At 31.7% G+C, this 26,692-nt stretch overlaps 1 protein-coding gene across 2 annotated transcripts in view; it reads left to right on the top strand.

The window, feature by feature from the left end:
* LOC115879317 (glutamate receptor ionotropic, kainate 2-like) overlaps positions 1-24,783 on the top strand; it is a 28,303-nt gene extending 3,520 nt beyond the window's left edge. The window contains exons 3-15 of one of the 2 annotated variants that reach the window (XM_030896086.1): positions 3,023-3,166; positions 3,362-3,564; positions 3,666-3,818; positions 4,415-4,609; positions 4,673-4,933; positions 4,986-5,219; positions 19,298-19,504; positions 19,562-19,646; positions 19,855-20,131; positions 20,443-20,638; positions 21,445-21,667; positions 23,798-23,913; positions 24,184-24,783. In XM_030896086.1, the coding sequence (XP_030751946.1) occupies positions 3,023-3,166; positions 3,362-3,564; positions 3,666-3,818; positions 4,415-4,609; positions 4,673-4,933; positions 4,986-5,219; positions 19,298-19,504; positions 19,562-19,646; positions 19,855-20,131; positions 20,443-20,638; positions 21,445-21,667; positions 23,798-23,913; positions 24,184-24,441 (2,552 nt within the window). In that variant the 3' untranslated portion in view covers positions 24,442-24,783. Of the gene's footprint in view, positions 1-3,022; positions 3,167-3,361; positions 3,565-3,665; positions 3,819-4,414; positions 4,610-4,672; positions 4,934-4,985; positions 5,220-19,297; positions 19,505-19,561; positions 19,647-19,854; positions 20,132-20,439; positions 20,639-21,444; positions 21,668-23,797; positions 23,914-24,183 lie in introns of both variants that reach the window. The other variant, XM_030896085.1, reaches the window with a different exon arrangement.
* The last annotated feature ends 1,909 nt before the right edge of the window (positions 24,784-26,692 follow it).

The raw sequence follows: 26,692 nt of genomic DNA, 5'->3' as shown, positions 1-26,692 counted from the left end.
AAATTATTCCTTTGGCTATTAAAATAGTTTTAAGTATATTATTACAAAACATATACATTTTTAATATACACTACCTTATAATGTTAACTAAGAAAATACCTTTAATTACCTTTAAAATTAATAATATACAGGGCGATTGATAGTGATATTTATTAATGCTGGAACGTTAGTAATGAAATATATAAGTTTAATAATAATGGAAATAATTTATTAAAATGCAGTACAAAAAATGTTAACTGACTAAAAAATACTATAATAACAAATTTCTTCCGTTTGCCACGTGATTTATATAGACCTGGGTAGATTTTAAAAAGTGACACAGGTACAATTAATAATATATTAGTTCGGCATAAAAGTTGCTGTCACCGACATCGAACAATAAATTAGAATTCGTAAAATAAATTAAAATTATTAATTAAACAAATCTTTATAAAGAAACGCAAGTATACCAAATTTGGGCCCAATCGAACTCCAGGAGATGATATCATAATAGTGTACTATATTATGGTACCACTCGATATGCTTAAAGGTACCATAATATTGCAATGTCACCGAAGATCCGTAGTATACCAAATTTAAGAACAATCGAACGCCAGGAAATGGTATCGTAATATGGTACTATATTAAGGTACCACTTTATATGCATAGTACCATCATATTACATCAATGTCACCGGAAATACGTAGTATCCGAAGTTTAAGCTCAATCGAACGCCATGTACGTAATATAGTACTATATTATGGTACCAGTTGATATGCTTCACGGTACCATAATAATGCAATGTCGTCAAAAGTACGCAAGTATATATCAAATATAAGCTCAATCGAACGCCAGGAAATGGTATTGAAATATGGTACTATTTTAAAGTACCACTTTATATGCATCATAGTACCATCATATTACAATGTCACCGAAAATACGTAGTATACCAAGTTTAAGCCCTAATGCCGCCATGTACCTAATATTGCTATGTCATCAAATATGGTACTATAGAAGGTACCACTTTATATGCTCCATGGTACCATAATATTACAATGTCACTGAAGATATAGTATACCAAGTTTAAGCCCAATCGAACGCTATGTATCGTAATATGGTACTATATTATGATATCACTTGATATGCTTCATGGTACCATAATATTGTAATGTCATTAAATATAAGTATATATCAAATACCGTATGATACCGAAAAAAACGGCGTCCAATTGGCTGGAAAAGGACGATCGATGACATTTCCCATATAAATTTACATATAAAATGACAGCGATATTCGTAGCCATCGCTAACGCCGTTTTTTCCCGATTATACGATATGAACTTGGTATGAACGCAATCGAACGTCAGGAAGTGGTATCATAATAGTAGAACAACACTTATTATATTGTCGCCGAATTACAATGAAAATTCAGGATTCAATTATACAATCAAACGTCAGGAAGTGATTGTAATTTAGCTAATAAGATTTAATTCCAACTAACATGGCAAATTGAAAAAAACAGCTCTGATCTATTTTAAAATGTTTAAATGATGTAGCAAATTTGAAGGTAGGCTTTATCAGGAAGTATTACGATATGAATTACACAATGGCAATACTGCACAAAATTCTTTTAAATTTTGTTTGTAGAAAACTGTTTTCTTTTAAATTTATTGCCCTCTATTATGTAGTAGCGAAACTACCGCATCAAAATATCTGATTTGGAGACAGGCTTTAAAAGCCTGTCTCCTTTTGCTACCTACAATTTTATACATGTAACGAGGCTTCTGTTACGTAGCTAGATATTCTGTGCTATAATGCATCATTACAGACATATCATTGTTGTCTTCTAATTTAAGATGAATATTTTCACTTAGTAATAAATTCTTCATGACCCTGCTCATCGACATCTTGATAGAAAGTGCAGACTTGCCATTTCTTTTGTTTGTTTTGAGTAGGCACAAATTGCAATAAAAGCATAAAAAGCTAAAATAACATTGATATAGCTATAAACGATAAACACGTTTATGTCATACTAATTGCATTCTCTGTCGCCGTACACTAATAGTACGCATGTTACAGTTTTTATTATTGGACGACCCTGTAGTTTAACGTTTACGCTAGATCTATTCTGATATAATATTTTTATTACTCATGCGGGGAAAGTAGTATTTTTTCGCATTCTTTTGAAGACGCTAATTGCCCACTTCACAATTACCACACTAGTTTCACTAGTTTTGAGCAAATTTAATATCAAATTTTATGTTGATGTAAATTTTCATTGGCACACGCAAATTGAAAAGCAAAAAAGACAGTCTAGAAGTGTCAATATTAAAGAAGTGAGGTTGACATTTAAATATTTTTTTTTATTTTTTGTTTATTTTATTACGCTGCTTTTTAATATGTCTCTTTTGTTATATTTCATCATGTAAACAAATTATTAAACACCATTATGAAAAAGCAACGTTAAAATTCCTTCATTTTCTACTCTAAAATTCGATTTAAAAATTTGAAGTTTTTAATGTCATCTTTTGCATTCATCTAAGAGGTTCCAAAATGTTCCAAAAGTTGTTGTTCTTGTCACGAGATTTTTAAAGTATCTTTTGCTTTTTAATAAGTTTTGTTTGTTTACATGATGAAATATAACAAAAGAGACATATGAAAAAGCAACGTAATAAAAAATAGTATGTGCAACTCGTGCGAAGTTGTCGACTGCCCACTCGAGCGAATGAATCAGCTTCTCTCTCGTGCGCAATCGACAACTTTTCGCACTAGTTGCACAATATACTATTTTTCCAAAACAGAAAATTTTTGATGTAGATGTATATTATAATTACAAGTAATATATAAATATTGAAAGAAGAAATAATAAATAGAGGTACCCTTAATAGTAATAAAATTATACAGGTTGTTTCAAAAAACATGTGCCATGTCTCGTGTAAAAAAAAAATAAAAAAAAAACATAAATTTCTATAATAATTATTGCTCATATCTACATTACCTACATGATGATATTTACTAACTATTTACCTGTATTAACATTATAGGAGGACTTTTTAACGATGTTGTGCACCAAGTAGCCTTCCAAGTTATAATTAACGATTTAAATAACGAGAATTTGGATTCGTCATTTGAATTTATACCAGATCCCTTTAATGCCTCGTATTTCAATAGCTTAGAGGCTAGGAAAGGTAAATATTAATTTATGAATAAAAGATTTAAAATTTAGTTGGTAGTACTCAGGCACATGTTTATACAATAGCAATCTTTCTTCAATATGTAATGTTCAACTGTTTTATTTTCTTTCTCCTTTTCTTCAAAATATATTCTAAAAATATTACCATGAGATTTTTAAAACATAAATAATGTTTTACATGTTTCTTTAGGAGTGTGCACACTTTTAGAACGAGGTGTGATAGGTATTTTTGGTCCTAGCTCGCTACATACATCGAACTATATTCAAGCCATATGCGACCAAAAGGAAATACCTCAAGTTGAGATTCATTACGATAGCAAAATTGACAGGAATAAGTGTGTTGTTAATCTACACCCTCATCCAAATGAAATATTTCAGTTCTTTAAACATTTGGTAAGTTAATTTCTATAGATGTTTTCAAAATTTTATTTATAATTTATTAAATATTAATTAGAATTTAAAGCTCTATATTCTTTATTATAATTTTATTTTAGATTGTTTCTCTTGGATGGGACAAGGTAGTTGTCCTATTTGAAGATAACGAGAGTTTACTAAGAGTTTCGCCACTGCTCGAACTAAATATGGAGTATGGGGTGGATCTTATTTTCAAACAATTGGAGAAAGATAGTACAGGAAGTTACAGACAGGTAAATAGACAGACAAAGTTTTTCATCTTTACTTTGAATGTAGTAGTCAATTATTCAATATTAAAACTTCAAGAACTTTGGACTTCCATTGTCTTTATTTATTTTACTTACAAAACGCCCAACGTTCGAAGTCCGAAATGCTTTTAGTTTTAATATTTTTTATGTTTACATTCACAACATGGACTAACATACCGCATCGGCAACATAGCGTCTTGGGTCGGTATTTACATGCTTACCGAAAAAAGAAAATAAGGATTATTGTGACAGAAAAAAAAATCGTACTTTATGAATTATGAATACTTCATACACTAGAAAAACAGAAGGAGATTGATTCGGAAACAAATAGGGAAGCAGTTGCTAAAAAGATTAATAAAATTTAAGAAGTTGTTTTAGAAAAAAAAACACAAAGTCTTAAAGAGCAATAATTTAGCGGTAAACTGCACAGTTATAACTCCGCAAACTGGCCTGCACAGTCTGCCTGTGTTAAAGAACTGAGCGTCTGTGAGTGCTCTAAAAATTATAATTTTTTGTCAAAAATCTGTAAAGATATATATTTCATTTTCTTTATATTAATAATATTCTGTTTTATTTTAAAGATTTTAAATATTCTAAAGAAGATGCCAGAGAAAAATATAATATTAGATTGTTCAATTAATGTCCTAGAAGAAGTACTAACTCAAGCCCAACAAGTGGGAATAATGACAGACGACTACTATTATATCCTAACAAATTTGGATATGGGAGCAATCAACCTAGAACCATTTAAATATGGTGGTGCCAATATTACTGGGGTAAACAATTATTTGTTCCATAACTTAATCAATGTTAATTTTAATTTAATTTCTCTATTTCAGGCTAGAATTTTTGATCCAAAAAGTGAAAGAGTTTTAGAAATCAACGACAAAATTTTGGATATCTTGAGAATTCCTGAAGAAGACAAAGAAATGTGGACTATGAGACTTTCTACTGCCCTACTAATAGACGGAATACATTTATTTTATAATGTTATTAAAGAAATGACTTCAGTTCAGAATGAAATAAGAGCTGAGAGTCTGGATTGTAGAGACTTCAATTCGTGGAAATTTGGATATACCTTAGCCAATCAAATAAAAGGAGTAAGTCTGAGTATAAGTTTAAAATTTTATTATATCGTATTGTAAATTTTAGAATGATTTTCATGGAGCTATCACTGGAAGTATTAAATTTGACGTCGAAGGTTTTAGAAGAGATTTTAATATAGAGTTATTGGAACTAACAGAACCTGGTTTGATAAAAGTTGGAGAGTGGAATACAATGAAAAAAGTGTTGCATATTAAGAGGCCACATAATGAGGTTGTGGAGGAAGGCACTACTACTGAACCAAATTTATTTAATAGAACTTTTAAGGTTATTACGGTTTTGGTAAGTCAAGTGAATAAATACACACACCGGAAAAATCTAGGGATATCATTTTATTAAAGTTAAAAATAAATGTTTTGAATAAACAACCACATATTTGTAGGCCGATTCTTTCTACTTCGATTGAAACGAAGTAGTCACACTAGTTATTTCTAAATTTGGGATATTTGCAGAAGTGTTTGTGCATTTTTTGTCAAATGTATAAAAAGCACCTAGCATCAATTGTTCGAATTTAACCTGTACTGGCTATGTTTTTATGATAACTGGCCAAAATTCATTCAAATAACTCTGTTTAGTATTAAGCGACATTATGGAGCGTAGACATCTTAATAGAGACGAAATGCTAAGGGCCATGGGTATGCTCGAAGCTGGAATGCGCCAAATCGACGTAGCTAGAGCATTAAATACAACGCAAAGTGTAATATCGCGATTAAGTGCACGCTACCGTGAAAGTGGTGATGTTGCTGAAAGGCACACAGGGCGACATCGCATTACTACCCCTCAGCAAGATCATTTTTTACAATTAAATGCTCGACGCCGACCGACTCTTACAGCACCAGAGCTTAGTTTAATTCTCCAGGAAACACATAATGTAACTGTTAGTCCTGACACTGTTCGCAATAGATTAAGAGAGGTCAACTTAAGAAGCAGACGCCGCTGAAGAGCTCAACCCTTAACGAGAGGAAATCGAGAGGTACGATATTTGTGCGCTCAAGATCATGTTCAGTGGTCGAATGAGCAATGGGCCAATGTTCTCTTCACGGATGAGTCACGCTTTGGAATTCATCCGGATTCGAGAAGGCTTAGGGTATGAAGAGAACCGGGAAATCTTATTCGGTTGGATCATGTTCAGGTAGTGCACCCTTATCAAGGTGGAACAGTTATGGTCTGGGGAGGACTCCAGTTAGGCCGAAAAACCGATCTCGTTTTTCTTGAAAGGTTTCTAACAGGAATCACATATCGTGATTTAATTCTTCTATCGTGTTACCATATGCTGATTTTGGGAGAAACTTCATTCTCATGCATGACAATTCACGGCCTCATACAGCCAGAGTGGGAAGTGAGTTTATCAATGCTCATCTGGCCGGCACAATCACCTGACCTCAACCCCAGGGAGCATGTATGGGACGCGGTCCAAAGAAAAATTTTGAGAATGGGTATGCCTCATGAAACTCGTAGGGATCTGGTTCGGGCCGTGAATGCAGCGTGGCAGGCTGTACCCTCAAGAAAAGATCGACAACCTGATCAGGAGCATGGAGAGACGATGTAGGGCTGTAATGAACAGTAGAGGAGGCCATACCCTTTATTAAGTAAAATTGGTTTTATCTTTTTTTTTAATTCACAGTTTAGGTTTAAAAAAAATGTGTGTATTTTTTTGAGTTCAATAAAACTCAAGGTAAATTTTAAAAATTCGGTAAATTTCGCATTTTTATTTCCAATACGTCCTGTAAACTATTTGTTTATTTTAATTTTATTATATCAGAAATGCAAATAATAAAATTACTGACGATGGCTGGATAAAACTGTAATATCCCTAGACCTTTCCGGTGTGTGTACATAATGTTACGGTAATCGCAAAGCAATTTCCGATACACGTGATCAACTTTGAGTGACAAGCGATGGCGACAGCGTAAGTATCCAGTAAGAGGGTACTATTATGCACAAACTAATAATCACACAATTTAACTAAACTAACATTAACTAAAAACTAACGTAGAAATAACTTTTGAAAGTGGTATAATGTGCTTATCAATCAAACTTACTTTCTGACTGCAAGCGAGGGTAATAAAGGACCTTTATTCAGGGGCGAATCCTCCTTGAATGCAACGCATGCACTGCATGCCTAAGAATACTTTAAAAATCTACTATTTATTATCAATATTTTCTATTCATATAGGTAAATAATATACTGTGTCAAATAATCCCATAATCGGTATCAAAATACGGAAATACTTAATTTTAAATTACTGCATGCATGATTATTATGTGCATTCAATCATTCAATCACAACAGATACGCGTATACTAAGCACGTCGAGGTCACTGACCCACACATCGATTCGGCAGGATTCGGCCGCTGCCGCTGCTTTCCCGGCAAATGCATGCACGAAACGAGATGGCTTTTTTTGGCACACAGTCAAGTTGACACACAGTGCAAGCGACATTCACCCGAGCGAAAAACGATCCTATCCGACTCAGACCGATCTCCAATCCACGGTGTACTAGGAATGGGCGTTTATATCGATAAAAATTTGACTAATAAAAGCAGAATGCAGAATGAAATGTATTTTGGCCATTTTTTAACTAATGTGCCTGATCAGTTTTTCAATTTTATTTTATATAAAAGATAAAATAAATCACCAATTTTAATTAAATAAATATCTTACATTATTTAAGAGTATTCGGGCATTTTTTCGGACATTCGACAATTCTTTTTTATTGAAAAAAAATTCCAACTTTTCAAATAATTTTTTCTCGAAAAATCCTTTATAGATGTGTTTCTGGGGTCGAAATAGACTACCTCTAAAAATAGTTGCAGTTATTTAAGACTCACCCGGTATATAAGTATTTTTGTTATTTTTTTACAACCGAGAAACAAATAAATGAAAAAAGATCAAGTAAAAAAAATACATAATTATGATTTTTTTTTATATAGAATATAAACAAATATAGAGCTGTTTACAGGGAGTTTTGTTGCAACTTGACTAAATATCTCCAAAAAATCCTATATGGGTATTTCTCCACTGCAAGAAAATCTACAAAATAAAATATAGTTACTTTTTGTAAACACTTCTGCGTTAAACCCAAACGGAAGTTACAGTTGTCAGAAGTTACAGTTGTCAGAAGTTACAATATAGAGCTGTTTACAGGGAGTTTTGTTGCAACTTGTCAGAAGTTTACAGTTATACAAATTTGCCTAACAAACAAAAAAATGCTTAACGTTTCGGAAAGTTTATCTCTTTCCGTCGTCGGAAGCAAAAAACATACAAAGAATAAAGAAAAAAACTATTTAAAATATTTATGACTAAATATCTGTGTTGGGCTGGTTATATAGTGGACTGTATTTTTTAATAGTTTTATTAACGTTTATATAAGAAATAACAATTGTTTTAATAAATCAAAGAAATGAAAATTCCTGCGACTTGCTGGGCTGACAAGAAGGTGGCACGGGTGGCAAGTGACAATGACAGAGACGGGTTCCCCCTAGAGGTGGGTTGTGAAATCGCAGTCCGCTACTTTGTCACAGCTCCACCAACGTCGCAGTATGTGACTGCTCCAGTTCCAAGAAAATCGCAGTGACATTTCGGAGCAGTTTACAAGTTTAGGACATCTGCGCTCGTGAGTAGCAATAGGAGCAATAGCAGGCAATAGTGTAAATTCTGAAAATGCTCCTAGCCCCGTCGCCCGGTCAGACTGTTCCAGTCACAGTCGTCGCAGGTCGCAGTCGACTGGAGCATAGTATATTGAGTATATTCTGTGTACTGGAGCTGTTGGGAGTTTGGGAACGGGAAACGTAGCAGCGTTCGCTTTTTCTTTCATGAATCTAAATAAGATATTTATGTATTATATATTAATCACAAACAGATGTTTTTGACAAAGGTAATTTTTAACTTGTTAGTATGTTTATTTGTTAGTTAATTTTGTATCTGTGTTTTGTTGTATATCCTAAATCTTTTATTTGATCTTATACATTCATATAAGTTTTATTATTTATATCTATTTTTAAGGTCTGATGATGGCTAAATAGCCGAAACCGGTCACTAATAAAGATTTTTTTGACAGTTTCGACTTTGAATTGAATATAACATTAAGTTTTTACCATGGGCCACCACTCTGTGAAAATGAACAGACTCTTTAAGATATTTATAGCAAAGTGCTTGGTACTTAGAAACACTCAAATTCTTCTGAATAGACTAAAAAAATATAGCAACATCTATCAAACTAAGACATCAGTATAGTACCGTACAGCCGCGATTTTAAGAGCTCTAGGGGCCCGTAGTTCGGAAAAGTTCGAATCTTGTTCGCAAGGGCCCGGGAGGCTTGGGGCTCGTCGGTGACTTACCCCGATTGCACAGACGTTAAAATCGCCACTACTGATCGAAATAAAAAACGACGTCTAGTTGGCTTGGAAATGACAATCGATAACATTCCCCATAAATTTTACATATAAAATGCCAGCAATCTTCATTTCATAGCTATCGCTGACGCCGTTTTTTTCGATCATACGATATAAATAAACAAAAACTAGTCGATGATGTTGCCTATCATAATCACACCTATAGTCGTACTTTTTTAGTAAATGCAACGAACGGTGCCGAACACCGAGCGCGATTTTTCGGAGCAATTAACCTATAAAACTACATTTTTAATTTATAGGTTATTTGCTCCGAAAAATCGCTGCTACTTGTCACAGTGCTTTTATTGGAGCAGTCGCAGAGCGTAGCAGCTCCACAAAAATCGCAGACTGGCCCACCTCTAGTTCCCCCTCCGTCGCGTCGGATGGTCGGACAAAAGCCGGACAACGTCAGGCGCAGAGATAAAAGGTCTGGAGCGGTTGTAGCATTTAGATGGAGCGGGGCAGCATTTAGGTGGAGCAATTGCACCATTTAGAAACTTGAGCAATCGCAGCATTTAGAAGCTTGAGCCCAAACAATCTGCGTAAACTTTCGCACTTCGCACCCGGCAGAAATTAAATATAAAAGTTCAACAACCAAACCGAACCAAAATTAAGATAGGCCAAGTCATATACAATCCTAGATACCATACGGTCGAAAAAAAAACGACGTCAGTAATGGAAATGAAAATCGCTGTTATTTTGTACGTAAAATTATATGGGGAATGTTATCGATCGTCATTTCCAAGCCAACTGCATGCCGTTTTTTTCAATCAACGCACATTTTGAAAATAATTTTGTCAACATACAGGGTGATTCAACATATTTTCAAACCAAAGTTTTATATTTTTAAATGGAATACTATATATTTTAGCTCAACTTTCGTTTAGCTGAAATCTGTTATATAAAAACTGACTTTATATATGCGTTCTAGAAGGCGTTAGGAGTACAAATATACAAAATTTTCTACGGAAATGCGTCACTTTCATTTTTCGGACTTTAGTATAGCCGAAATCTCTTACATCAAAACTAGTCTTCGGGGTGTGTTTTAGACATTTTTCTAAACATAAAAACACAAAAAAGTGTCTGCGGAATTTTTTTATTTTTATTTTACATAAAAAAATTGGCACCGGGAGGCACGTATAGCCGCCCATACTAAAATATGTTAATATCTCGAAAACTGCGACTTTGATTCATTTTGATGTTATTACAAATTTTGTTGCAAATATTATTCCTAATCTTAATTTGAAAACCGCGTTTCGCTAGCTACTGTAATGTAGGAGTTACGGTTTTTTTAAAATTTTTGGAGGGTGTTAAGCTGTGGTTTTTATATTTTAATAATTAACTGTGATTTTGCAAAAATATTATTAGATTGGTTAGGATTTGGGTTACTTTGGTTAGCTTTTCTTTGTGGAGGGTGTTAAGTTCTGTGGTTTTTATATAATAATAATTAACTGTGATTTTGTAAAAATATTATTAGATTTATTATTAGATTGGTTAGCATTTTAAACACTTTTAAATGTTTTTTTTTCGATCAAAAGTGCTTCATCCAAGGATTTTTTTTAAACTGTTCTATAAGCGTAGAACTTTCTGTCAAAAATTTGCTAAATTCGTGGGTACTTATACTTTACAAGAGCGGATAATATATAAGGAACAAATGGAAAATGGAAATTTTCGATGCTGCATCTCTTAATATTAATATTAAGAGCTCAAACTTTCACGGTATTTTTTTCGTCATTTTCAACATTTTCGATTAAGAGAAAAAATAGTAATTGATTTTTTTAAACAGTCTAAATGTGTATTGTAATCTTTGACCAAAAACATGATTTTTAATAATAATTTATTAAAGATAAATAAGAAGAATAATAAGAATAATAAGAATACCAAATCTTTGATATATCAGAAAATCCTTGTTTATGATGGCGTCTCATACGTCACAGGCTCCAAGGAGAACGATACTTTGTATTGAAATTACACACAATAGATCTGTAAGGTCGCGGTGATTATCTCCCCTTCTAAACAGTCTACATTGTATTGAAATTTAATTATTTTGTGAGCATATGTAGGTTAATTTAGAGCATTTTTAAAAATATATAGATTTTTATATTCTATAATATATTAATTGATTTTCGGATTCTATGAAAAAAATAAATGTGAATTTTATGAGATAAGCATATAACTAAAATTGAGGTTGAAAAAGGTTTATGACATATTCAACATTTCCTAAAAATGAACAAAATTTTTTAAATCCAACTAAATTAGAATTTACCCGGAATAGCAATCTGTAGTTAAAATAATCAATCTACTTTAAATCAAAATAAAACATGACCATAAGTTATTTAAGTATGAGAGGCGCCACCCTGTATATACCTACAAGAATAAGAATATTAATTATTAGCATTCAATATATCCTAAGTTTGTTTTTAATATTTCAAATATTAATTTATAAACGACTTGCCATGCCGCATGCAAATTGACAAAATGGTGACGGAATATATAAATAATTCTCCATAAAGAAATAGTCATAGTGTAAACAGAGCATATTGTGACCTTTTTTTAGCCTGCATCTTTAAAATGATTATTCATATGACTATTACCAGTTTTCATATAAATATCCAATGATTAATCCATTGATTTATCCATTCACTATCTTGCCACAAGACATTACATTTTACATTCACAACAGTTAAAAATTTTACAGAAGATCGTTAAGGAAAATTCAAAATCTATATAGTATCTTATTCTTTTACTAAATGCCAAAGAGTTGAATTTTGAAAAAAAAAACAGAAGATATACATGGTTGAATAATTATAACAAAGAACATTTAATCCAAGTTTTGAGTGAATTTTTTCATATATATTATAGGTATATCTAATATACTTTATTTATAATATACGTTAATTTACTTATACATTTTGCCTCATCATTTTACATTTTACCCCATAAATGGCGTAATTTTGAAAAACAACAAAAACGTGTTTGATTAAATCATATCGAAAACTATCTACATTAATACCAAGTTTTACGCATCATATTCTACAAAACAATATCCACAATAAACTTTATCACCCCTGTTCATTTTCGTAGCCTATTTACGAAGGATTGAGAATAAAACTTTGTAAAATCCATTCATAAAGGATGCCTAATATAGTCCCTTCAGCGACTAAGGGAAGATTTCGACATAGGAAATCCAAAAAATGACAAACAATGAAATTTGTTTATGAATTAAAATGACAAACTCCAAATCAAATCAAACAGTCAGGGATCCCCCCGTTGGACAGCCCATAGTTTTGCACTTTTTTTTCTCAAGTAGCTCAAATTTTGAAAAATGTTGAAATATATGAACCTATTCATTTTACGTTTTACCTTATTTTTTTCAAGTTTCAATTTTTCATTTAAAAATAATTGAATATAATTATTATCCCACTTTAAAACATATATACTAAAAAGTAAAAAAAAATATTTGATATTATTTAGTGTTGCAAAACTTTCGAAAATTAAAACTAGTAAAAAAGTTCTTATTCTATCGTATTACAAATTATAAATCGATCGATTCGGTCTGTAACAATTATTAAATGACCCATCACTAAACAGAATTATACTGCGCACGAGCCTAGAACTGTGTACCGTGTGTGGCTCGAAGATTTCCGATGTAGCTTCGGCTTGTGTGTCGGATACACATTGTACCATTTGTGGTTTCCCCCACGAAACATTATGCATGCTCGCATAATAATTGTTTTGTTTTAGTCGCCGGTTGCAGATCGGGAAAGTATTTCGCGTCTTTGTTTCGCTGACGAATAGTGTTGATTTTATTTCGAGCTTTGGACTTCTGAATAGTTTTATGGATTTTTTGTGAAAAATTCACAGATTTTGCAACATGCGCAACCATCATAGGCGTATTGAAAATACCAGACACAAAAGTCGGCGGTGGTCAGCAATCACCTGTTTTTTACATTTTATATTAACTTGTGACGTCATTTGGCAGAGCTCAATAGAAATATAAAAGAACTAAAGCTTGTTTGGAAAGCAATTTGACATTCGTGACGTCAGCACTCCGGCAGTCTAACGTATCGCCAATTGCCATTCGCAAATATATTCCAGATACGTATAGTGATATTGTATTAGTATTTTGAGATTAGATTTTTATCGTCATGGCTTTTTATAAAAGTGAAGAATTTAGTAAGAAAAATATTAATGATGGAGATGAACGTGTACGGATTCATGAATGGTCACGATCACGGTCACGACACTATAGAAATGTGAGGTATGTATGTATATATATACATAGAATTAATGGGCATTAATTTGCAATAGCACCTCGAACCCACAGGTTCATTATGGAACCAGATTAAACCAATCAGAATGAGTATTATGTTACCGTAAAAGCCCGAATATTGGTTAAACGTAGGGTTACCCACGTAGGAGCCCGAAATATGCAAAAAAGGTCACTTTAGGTTAAGTTTATTATAAGCCCTATATTATAAGGCATATATTTTTATTAATGCAAAACCAACTAAAACCTAATTCTAATCTAACCTAAACTCACTCTCTTTTTTGCATATTTCGGGCTATTACCTGGGTATTTCTAGGTTTAACCAATATTCGAACTTACGGTGTAAATTTATGGACGGTCCATAAATTTAAATTCGCCGTACAAAAAATAAGTAATAGTTACTGTAGATAAAAATAAATTAAAATATAGTTCCACGATAACTTAGTTTGCAGCTTCTTTTCATCATACCTAGTAAAAACCCGTCACAACCACTACTCATAGTATGTATACCCATGGTACAAAGAATACAAGGTATGATATTGCGCAGGTTGGTTGCTACGTCACAGGTGATAACAGGCGCTATTGGTCAGCACGCCTCGCGCGCCAGTTCAAATCGTCAAGATATTGTTATAAACCTGTTTTTTTGTTTATATACCGTCATTGAATTATCGCTAAGCAAGTTACTGTGGAGCAGGGCATAAGGAGTCGGGCTAGAAAGCGAGAGACCGGAGTTCGAATCTCGGCCGGGACATAACTTTTATTTATTTTTTAAATACTGTTGTATTCTATAGTTTATTTTTGTAGTATAAAAAAAGAACTATTTATTCTGTGATTTTTAATCTCCGGTATTAATATAAATTGATTGTTGGTACAATACCTCATTTAATATAAAATAATATTCTACTTTTGAAATGTATCGGGCCCTAATTGTACCTAAAAGTAAAATATATTTTTAGTGATATACCATATTGTAAACTATTTAGTATTTCAGTCACTTAAAAAGTTAATTTGCATTGAATAATTGCCTACCATTAAAGGAAATTTGAGCTATATAATCCTTGATGCGCATCTTCCTCTAAATTTTGGGTTTCATTCAACCGATTTATTCTCATAACCTGAAACATCTACATATAAAAACAAGCACAGGTCACTAATTATAATAAACTTCACCCTTGGAATTACTTCCACTAATTATAATAAACTTCACCCTTGGAATTACTTCTATCACTATTACAATACATTCATCTGCATTGGCATTTTCTACTGTTCGATGGGAAACAATAAACTTTCCAACATTTTTTAAATGATGTAACAATTCCTCTTGTGGTTACTTTTCCATAGATATCCTCATATCTGTCCTCATGTGAATTCAGAGGCAATGAACATGAAAATTATTTACCATAAACATCGCAAACTAAAAACCTAATAAACAATTTTATACCGAATATAGAAATAAATTTAGTATTCTTACCTATTATCGTCCAAATCCATGTTAATAGATAATTATTATTTTTAAATATATTTTTGGAACTGCTGGTTTTAGTAATTATTAAATTAAACGAACTAAAAAGTCTTAAAAATAAACAATTCTTAACATGATTCTTAACCATAACCCCAAAAAATACAGATCTCCTGTCAACTTTCTTTATTTTTTATTTATTCATTGTTTTCCTAGTGACGTCACAGGTGGTATGCGCAAACTGAACGAAATTGGAGCCGCTATCGATCATACCTTGTATTCTTTGTACCATGATGTATACCTATGTATTTTTAAACATCATTATGAGATTTAAGTCATAGGTGCCCATAATATGAGTAGCGGTATTGACGGTTTTTTGTTATGATGAAAATGTTGTGTGATATGAAAAAGCAACAAAATATATTATCGATTGCAGCAACTATATCTAGTTTACATTCAGTATGTCCAATTAATATAGAACATTATAGCTATGCATGATTTTAAAAATTTGCTACCATTATATTTTGATAGTTGAGTTTTTGAAATTATTTGTTAGCTTCTTAAACAAAATAGACCCATACTAATTCAAATCTTTATCATCCAAGACTTCGAAGAATTATAAAGTAATCTCACGTCAAATTTTTTAAAATTATTGCATGCCTTAAATGTTTGCGAAGTTAACAAAAATATGTCTTTGATTACCTGCAATTAATATATTTGGTCCAATTTATCAGTTCTGCATCATATCCGAAATTCAGATTGTGTGTGACACAACGAAGAGTCAACGTGCAACGTGAACGACATGAAAATGGCAAGTAAAAAAAATTGTAAAGTCTTAATTACTAATTACACAGTCGTTCTCTTGAGTTCTCCTGCCTAAAATCTATATTGCCTTCCCTAAGATTTTAAATATAAATGATTGAAACTCATACAAGTTTACCACAATTCAAACTTAAAATAATTATTTAATTATTAAATCCATAATTATATTAAAATATAACACTTACGAAGTTACTAAATATTAACTATTTCTACTTAATCATTTAATAATTCTGATAAAAACACGCTTGATTATTTATTTTAGAAATCATACGGGCTATAATCATTAATATGACTATTAACAATACTTAAATCAAAATTTATTTGAAGGAATGCTACTGTATTACAATAATTGTAAAACAAGTATGTAATAATAACTCGGAATAATTATTAAAAACTGCTCATCTTGTTATAGATGTCGGCGTCTTGTCTCTATTATTTTATTAGCCGTTTAGCTATAGTTTGATTTCAGATAATGCAGATTTTAATGTGCCATTTGTGTTTTTTTTATTGGAATTATTATTTTTAGCATATTTGGTATATTCTATGAAGTTATTTTTAAGTGCTCCTGTCCATTTTTCAATTATTAAAGTGCCTTTAGATACAATTAAAATTAATTAATTGGTGTATAGTATTTGTATTATGGGTTTGTTCATTTTTTATGAAATGATTTTTTTTTCCTATTAAAATAAACATAGCTTACTAAATCACTAGCTAGCCATTTTTAAATACAGGATGTTAATTAAGTATCTGGCCAAACTTCAGGAGGTGATTCTTTGAGTGTTTTTAAGGTAAAAAGTTCATATAAACATGTGTCCGGAAATGTATAATTTTAAAGATACAGGGGGGTGTCAAGGTGTTTTGAGATCCGTTAGCCGATTTTGTTGAAATTTCGCCGTGTTGTGAAATTTAATAAGTTAGCACTAATTAAATGATAATTATTATTTACAACAATATTTAAACGATAAAAACTTATCCCAATAAATATTTGGCACCGCCTTGAATTCATTTGTTTTACGTTGGCGGTGGAAACCATGCAAGCTTTTTCTTTGTCCTAAGTTGTTAATTAAAAAAATTATTATCATATAAAAAAATATAGGTCCTAATAGTCTAATTTTTATCAAAATATATCAGCAAATCCTATGAGCCCGAATTATTATATGTTTTGGAACTTAATGATTTAATTAATTATTCCCTTTAATGCATCGATTGTGCGCATTATCCTACGCGCCAAGAAAAAAGTTGCATTAGTCTAAATTTATTATTTATGTTATTCCGCTCTTTCACGTATAATTTGCCCCCTGCTTCTCATACGGAAAGAGTTAGATTAAAATGGCCCAACTGTACTTAACAACCCATGCCTTGACGCATATTCTTTTTTATAATAATATCGGCTTTCAGAGACTAAACATCCATATCCATAAAATAGTTGGCCCACACTAATAAGACCTCATTTCGGCCCTCGGACGGCCTTGCTCTATTCACGACTTACGTGTTGACAAGTTGATTAGGCAGGTTATTGAACTCCATGTCGCCTCTAGCATGTCGTTTTTTCAAAGATGGGTCCCATATAAACGCGGCCAGAAGTATTTTCAATACTAAAAACTAGAAGAATGGAGTTTAATCTATACTAATATATAAAATCCTTAAGTGACTGACTCAATGATTAATCAGGGGATCCTGCTCAAACCACTCAACGTAAGAAGCTCAATTTTGGCATACAGGTTGATTCTAGGGTGTAGAGGTTCGATAAGAAGGGATTTTTCGAAATTCCAGTTCCAAGGGGGTGAAACCACCCCTCAAATATTACAATATTTTTTATTTAAAAAACGGTCAAGTTTCTGCTTAAACACGTATATTTTATTTTGTTTTTTTACATATTTTAAGATTTTTTAAAAATGAATACAGGGTGTTTCGAAAAATCTGGTCATTGATTAATCACGATCCTGCTTAAAGCGCTTGACGTAAAAAGCTGATTTTTGGAAAACGGATTGACTTTAGGGTGTAGAGGTTCGATAAGAAGGGATTTTTCGAAACTCGAATTCTAAGGGGGTGAAACTACTCCGCAAATATTAGAATATATATTTTTTTAAAAACCGGTGAGTTTTTCGGAGAAACTCTTAAACACGTATATTTTATTTTGTTGTTTTACATATTTTAAGATTTTTTAAAAATTTATACAGGGTGTTTCATAAAATATGACCATTGAGTAATCACGATTCTGCTTAAAGTGCTTGACGTTTAAAGGTGATTTTTGGCAAAGGGATTGACTGTGGGGTGTAGAGGTTCGATAAGGAGGGTTTTTTCGAATCTCAAATTCCAAGAGGGTGAAAACGCCTCTCAAATATTACAATATTTGTTATTAAAAAACGGTTAGTCTTTCGGGAAAATGCTTGGACACGCATAATTTATTTTCTTTTTTTACATATTTTGAAATTTTTTAAAAAATCATACAGGGTGTTCCAAAAAGTTGGGTAATTTAGTAACTACCAAAATATAATAATATCGCCATATTGTTTTTTCTCATGCTGACATAAACGTGAGAAAATTTTATCCAGTTTGTATGTTAATGGAAATTCTTTTATTGCTTTATCATCACCATTACAAATGATTAATTCGACGCGAACAAAGTCGCAAGTACACGCTAGTTTCAAATAAATCATATTTTCATAGACAAGACTGTTTTTTAACGATTCTAAACGATTTCTAGGCGAAAATTGGCAGTACCGAAAAAATTCCGCCTTCTGCGGGCTCACGCTTTTTAATATTATTATTACCTCGTAGTGCATGCCTAAAGCAAAAATTCACGCAACGCCCTGCCTTTATTATCACGTTCTCGTTCAAAAGAGTTTATCAGGAAGCTACAAGCTCTTTGCTTCGACTGTTTAAATGCTACGACATATTTTCAACACACAATTTCAACAAATGCAATACAAAAACTAGAGGATTTAGTTCTTAAAAGAACTGTTTGCGCTTAAAAGAACAGTTTTTAAAAAAAAATATGAAAATAGGCAAAAAACGAGAATTACTAACAACGATTCAACAACAACACTGTAATATACGAAATAATGACTGATGACATTATGATAATTGTCAAATAATAATCGACAACGTTCCTGAACTCGGCGCAATGTGATCGATAATAAAATTCGGTTTAAACTAATTTTTGCAGCTTTACTCTAAATAAAACATCTGTTACAATCATTTGCTCTATAAAGTAAAATAAAGAGCTGATCGGTATCTTAAATTATACAGCAAATTTAAACATTCAGTCAGGTTTATAGGCTTTAGTGTCAATTTCGATATGATTGATGACGTTCATCGGAAAATGTTTTGCGATTACTGTATGACTATATTGTTGCAATAAGAATGTATTTAAAAAATATATAAAATTACTAAAATATGCCAATCATTTAGACTGATCCTTACGTCATGATCAAGCAACTACCTGACCAGTTAATTGGAAATGACAGATACGAGGGATTTGGTATCGACGTCATTCACGAGCTATCTCTGCTTCTTGGTTTTAACTATACAATCTTGGAGCAAAAAGATGGAGTTATTGGTAACTTGAATCGTAACACCAACCAGTGGAATGGAGCCATTAGAGAAATTATGGATGGAGTACGACGGAGACAGTTGCACTTTGATTGTAGTGTTCTAATGATGTAATTATTGTAGAATGCAGACTTGGCTATTACTGATTTAACTATTACTTCTGAGAGAGAAACTGCTGTTGATTTTACTATGCCCTTTATGAACTTGGGTAAGCAGAAATCAATACATATACATCTTTTCTAAATATTTTTAAACAAATTGGTGGTGTTTCTTTTTGCAAAGGTGTTCTTTAAGTTTTCAATGTAGGACATACTGTAGAATTTAACCACTATAAACCTAAAAATTTCTATAAAAAGGAATTATTATACTTTTTTGTGTATTTATTTTTACAATATTTATATTTTTATATGTTATAGGTATCAGCATATTGTACAGGAAACCAATACCCGTACCACCCAGTCTCTTCATGTTTACTTCCCCTTTTTCCACTTCAGTATGGGTAATGCTGGGAGTTGCATACATGTTAGTGTCCATAGCCATATTCATCATGGGCAGACTGTCGCCAAGCGAATGGACCAGTCCATTTCCATGTATTGAGGAACCAGAGTATCTTATTAACCAATTCAGTATAAGAAATTCTTTGTGGTTTACTATTGGTGGTTTGTTGCAACAAGGATCTGAACTTGCACCTACGTAATAACTATGATATAATTATAATAGCTAACTAGGATATAACTAGGATTTTTTTAAGATTTCTATTTTTTAAAACATATATGACCTGTTTCCAGAATGTGCTTATTTCAAATATCTTCTTAGAAATTTCAAGTATTTTATGAAACTCATTTTAAATATAATACATTCTCGAATGATATAAATTTTGGCAAACAAAAAAACAAAGCATTGTTAGAAACACCTGTTTCTAAAATATTAACGACCAAAAATTTTATTAAACTTACAGCTTGTTGTATCTCAAATTAGCATAATGAATGCCTTTCTTTTAGGAGTATATCTATTCGTACAGTTTCCGGAGTTTGGTGGTTCTTTGTGCTGATTATGGTGGCTTCCTACACAGCCAATTTAGCGGCCTTTCTTACAGTGGAAACTTTAGTAACTCCTTTTAAAAATATCGACGAGTTAGCCCGACAAACTGATATATCTTATGGAGTAAAGAAAAATGGAGCTACTGAGAACTTCTTTAGGGTAAGGATAATATTATTAATAGAGTTAATATAATTTAAATAAACGTATCATTATACATATTCCTATAATGTATATTAAAGTAAAGTTAGATGTTCAAATTCAGGCACAATATATTGTCTATGCTAATTTCACGAAAAACTATAAAAACACATAATGAATTTTAAAAATTATTGTACTTAACTATATACCTATTCTAAAAATCAATTACCTTAATACCTTTGTTCAAATAACACATGCATGGCAATGTCAATATGACAGTAAATAATATTGACGTCACTAGTTTATAAAATGAGCGATTCGGAAAGTATTCCCTCTGATATTGAAGAAGAGGCATTCAGAGCCATTTCTGGGTTGCTTCCATTAAGATCGAAACAGAAGTATGAATATGAAAGATTGTTCAAACTGTACCATTAACATTTATAATAAATAAGTTTTCATGTTTTATAATAATTATCAATAGAACAGTTTATTTGTATTTAGTATGTATTTTGTGCAAAATAAATGTTTTACAAAATATTTTTTCTCTTTGGTAGTCATCTGAACAAGGAGTGCGGTAATGAAAATGCGTGAGTTAAGAAGCTCTTAACTCACTGACGTAAATAGAATTTGTTATATTACAAAAATTGTATAATTTCATATACATTTAATTGCGTGAAATTTCTTTTATAGACATTCGTCTATTAAATAGACTTTTAATACAATATTTATATAATTTATTAAACATTTAGTTTACATATAATAATTAGTGTTATAAATAATATATAAGAGAAACGGAAGATACATTATGGAATAAATTATATTTATAGGATTCTAATGTCAGTAGTCACAGGAAAATTTTTAATTTTCTTCGGGAACATCCAGAAATGAATACAAAAGATAACGAAGAAGGTGTAATGAGAGTTGAGAATGAAAACTATGCTTTCTTTATGGAGTCAACCTCTGTCGAGTATATTGTGCAACGGCACTGCAGTTTGGCTCAAGTTGGAGGTTTACTAGACGATAAAGGATATGGCATAGCAATGAAGAAATGTGAGTATCATAAAACTATTACTCTTTACTCTACCTCTTTAGGCAAGTTTTGAAATAAATAAATATAAGTAATAAATTAACATAGAGCAATCACTATATTATGTAGATGCAGTGACCAAGAATCTCTGAATTCTGAACTAAATAATATTAAAACCGATTTGCTTCAGAATGGTTACTCTGCAAAATCCCTAGACAATTTTATATCCAATTGCATGACCGACTCATTGGTACGCCATCGTCAGCCTGAGGAGGATGCTCTCTCTCTCTCTCTTAACGATTCCATATGTGAAGGAAACATCGGAGAAGATCAGGCAATATAAAAAATAGCTAAGCAATATAAAATTAAAACTGTTTTTAAGTCTGGGACTACTCTAAGTATCCTAACAAAAATGAAACCTGAATAATCAAACCTAGAGAAAGAGTGCATTTTATCAGGTACCTTGCGAGTGCGGTGAGTGGTATATTGGAGACACAAAACGTCGTCTACATGTGCGAGTTGACGAACATAAAAAACATACGCAAAGAGGTGAAACAATGAAGACGGGCATTGCAGATCATGTGTGGTCCAAGCACCACAACATAAAATGGTCACATATGTTTTCAATGTATGATTCTTTCTTTCAATTGAGTTTAATATTGAAAAGTACTTACTCGTATTAATGAACTGTTAAACTCGTCAGACAGTTCAAGTAATGAATTTTTGCTGGCCCGTGGCCATATAGGTAACTGGTCGATATTAAAAGAAATCAATAATATACAGGGTGGTCCGCACTGTATTCCGGAAACTTCGGCAGAATATTCTGCAGATAAAAATTAGTAAAAAAGTTATAAATGTATGTCCTAAAATGCTTAGTTTCAGAGATATAGGGTGTAGAAGGTTCTTTTTTATTTCGATTTTTTCTAAATAATTTCTGAAGTAATGTCAATATTTGGATAAAAATTGGTGCTTAGGAGTTTTTTGACATGAGAAATTTGATTTTGATGTCAATATAACTCCTACTGGTAGAGGGCGCCACCCACATGTGTTTTAACTGTTTTGAAGCGTAATAACTTTTTGTCCGTACCTGTATAAAACTACCGAGGGAAAAATATACATCTCTGTGACTTTCTACGTAAAAAATATCTCTTTGTAAAAATCGCTACGAGCAACCGTTCTCAAGATATTTACAATGGAAATAGTCAATACATGTCATTATTGACGAAAAATAAATATAGGTTGAGTAGACAGATATTTTACTGAAATAATAAATTTGGGAAATTTTTATTTTTTTCAATTAATCATAACTTTTTCTGCAAAAAAATGTTGATAAAACAGTTTCTGTTGAACTTTTGACACAAAAACTTTCAAATTTATGACCGAGATAGTCTAATAACTATTTAGTCAACATGTTTAATTTATGTCAATGATGACAGGTATTGGTAATTTCGATTTCAAATATCTCGAAAACCAATACTGGTAGGGGTTTTTACCAAGAGACATTTTTTACGTAAAGAACGTCGTAAATGTATATTTTTTACTCAGTAGTTTTATGCAGGCACGGACGAAAAGTTATTACTCTTCCAACTAGTTAAAAAATATGTAGGTGGCGCCCTCTACTAGTAGGAATCATATTGACACCAAAATCAAATTTATCATGTCAAAAAACTCCCACACACCAATTTTCATCCAAAAATTGACGTTACTGCAGAAATTATCTGAAAAAAATCGAAATAAAAATGAAACTTCTACACCCTGTATATCCGAAACTATGCATTTTAGGACATACATTTTTTATACAAACTTTTTTACTTATTTTTATCTGCAGAATATGCTACCGACGTTTCCGGAATACAGTTTAGACCACCCTGTTTAAATAATTTTTAAGTAAGTTATGTGAATTTTAATTATGATCTAATTCATAGTGTCTAGACCTCATAAAAATTATGTTATTAATGTCTAGACCTCATAAAAATTATCATCCACTTTCATTCTCCAGCCGTCTTTGACGTAATTTTTTTTCGATCATAAGGTACAATAGTTCTAACAAACACAGAAGTAAATTGCAGTTTTCTCATCTGAGGCAGATCTAAACTAAAAACTTAGCTATTAGTTGTATTTTTAAAATTCGTACTTATTTTTCTTGCTACCAGATTCACCATATCGCAATGATCTGAGTACCGCCGTTTTAAAACTTCAAGAAACCGGTAAACTAACACAACTAAAAATAAAATGGTGGAAAGAGAAGAGAGGAGGTAGTACATGTTCGGTAAATAGGTCTATAAAAGACGAATTTGTCAGATTTCAGTTGTACTATCTGATATTTTTTCACTCATTTGAAAATTATAATTTTTTATTACTTTATTATTAAGGCTGTAATGAATTTTGAATATTCATAGTTATTGTTAATGTAAAAATATATAGAGTTTTTTTTGTTAGACACTATGAAAGCTTTATTTTTGATTATCAGATAACTTTGACATCTGATATATTCGGGGTATGAAGCACCAATGGCAATATTTTAATAGGTCATTTGTAGGTTTCTTCTGAGAGTGCTTCAGCTGAAGCTTTGGATTTGAAGAATGTCGGAGGTGTATTTCTAGTTCTATTTCTGGGAGCTATTTTTGCATTAATAGGCTCGTTTCTGGAGATGGCCGCTAGTATATACAAGAGATGCAAGAGCTCCAATTTGAACTTCAAAGAAGAACTACGCAAAGAGCTGGCCTTTACTCTGAAGTTTAAAACCAATGTGAAAGAAGCTCCTATGAAATCCATATCAGATACCAAAAGTATTTAATATGCTTCTGTAACTTTATTGTGACAGTTATTATGGAACGAGAAAACATAGATATTAGTATATTAATAGATAAAGGAAACAAGTTTAGATTGGAATGCTCGGCTTGCCGCCAAAACCGATAAGCCGATTGTTTTGGAGCGCATTCCTTGTATGGCGCTGCTATAGCGGTTGCTAAGAACAACCGCAAACAAGAACAGAAATAATATTCTCTTGCCAAAGTCAGGATCATAGACAAACAAATAAAAAGAGACTGACAAATCCCATGGTAAAGAGTGGGACCGCGTTCCCATAGCGCAACTCAGAATAACAATTTTGAAACCAATTAGCAGGACCATGGCAGGACGTACGTCTTTTTTGCTATCTTTCTTTATTATGTGTGCTTTATATGAAAAAGAAAGAGATAGGTATAAACCGTATCGTAAGACATTATCGCACATTCTAGCTGGCGGAAAATTTAAATTAGCCATTATTAGTAGTATTCTTTCATTCTGAAACTGAAAATTTTCACTTAAACTGATTTATTCCCTATACCACGTAAAGGGAACGTGGTGTAGGGAATAAATCAGTTTAAGTGAAAATTTGCAGTTTCTTTCAGAACGAAAGAATGCTACTATTATAAGGGAAATTATAAAAAAGCAAAAATTGTACTGTTTTATAAACATATTTATTTATACATAAAAATATATAAACTTTTTATAATATAATAACAAAAAATAACAGTGTTTATTCCACCCACCTACCAATTTTAAATGCAGAAGAACTGACTGTTGGAGGAAAAGCTCGGCCAATTTTTTTAAAGGGCATTAAAAATCCCATTTTCGAAAAAACTGCCTAATTGCAATAACAAAGTGAATATCCAAGCAAAGAAGACTTTACGAGAATCATGATCCTGAACCATTTTCAAGTCAAGTTTTAATCCTAAAACAAAAGTAAAATAGTTATATTAATAAAGTTTCTGGTTACTATAAACCAGCTATAAACTACCTACCCAAAAAATGAAAAAATTAATTGTATTAATTTGTTATGTTAAGAGAGGTTCGAAATATTTTTGACACTACTACTTCTACTTTTTTCTTAATAAGATGATAAATATAACTACTTACTTTTATTTTACCGGGTGTCTTTACATATCTATCAGAGAAAGGGGGCACCAATACATATAGAAAATAGATGATACTGGCTCCTGCAGCAAATAAAATAAAAATATATGGAACAAAGGAATTTGTTCCCTATCCATATTCATAAGTCAATAAAATGGAGAGTTTAGAAAAAAAGGTAAATCGCCAAAAGAAAAATTAACAAACATGACGAATTGTCATGATGTTGTCATCTTGGTTGTCATGATGACGAAAACGAAAGGCGATTGTTCTAATTTCTATTTAGAAATTACGTTTTATATGGCTGCTTCTTTCTCTCTTGTTATATTAGAATGAGATAATGGGCCCAATAGATGCAATGTGCAGATCAACATAAATAGAACGTAATTTTGCGTTCTGAGTTGCGCTACGGGAACGTTGTCCCTCTCTTTGCCATTTAATTTGCCAGTCTCTCTTTATTTGTTTGTCTATGGCATAGATAAAAGAAAATAATCTTCTATTAAGATAGATATGAAACTTAATAGTAAAATTTTGGGTCAAAGCGCCCCTCCGTGTTCTTAGTAGAGACTACGTTTAACCCAGCGCCTTCGCCTTTTCTGCTGTAAATATTTTTTATGTTTATATTTGATTTCAAAGGATTTAGTTTTAAAGTTACACTGATATATTAATATATCAGAGTAACTTTAATAAAACATAAGAATATATATATTTTACAGTTTATTAAATATAAATTTTGACTACAAGGTAGAAAGTAAATCACAATATTTGATAAAACTTATAAGTATACCATTTTTACAGTTAATAAATAATGAAACTATTTCTGACTATGATATTTAAAATTTAGATAGATAGAATCTTAAAAAACATACCGGTATTTGCAGACGCAGGCCCAAATTCAATAAAAACCAAAATTTTTCCTGCGAAAATCGGGCTTTTTTCACAGAAAAGGTATTTTTTGATTTATCAACAATCATTGTCAAGTTGACAATATACAGGGTGTTTTCTAATTAGTCTAAAAAATTATGGTGTGATTCCTCATGTGTTCTTAAAACAATTTTTATATAACCATTAGGTCTAAAGTACTTCCTTTCTGATCTACAGGGTGTTAAAAATTAAAAAAAAATCGATATTTTGCTTAACAGAAATGGCTTTTT

Source organism: Sitophilus oryzae, unplaced genomic scaffold (assembly GCF_002938485.1).
Source record: "Sitophilus oryzae breed Bouriz unplaced genomic scaffold, Soryzae_2.0 scaffold_1576_pilon_pilon, whole genome shotgun sequence".
Taxonomy (NCBI): Eukaryota; Metazoa; Arthropoda; class Insecta; order Coleoptera; family Curculionidae; genus Sitophilus; species Sitophilus oryzae.
The sequence above is the reverse complement of the archived record's forward strand: the minus strand, read 5'-3'. Positions and strand labels throughout refer to the sequence as shown.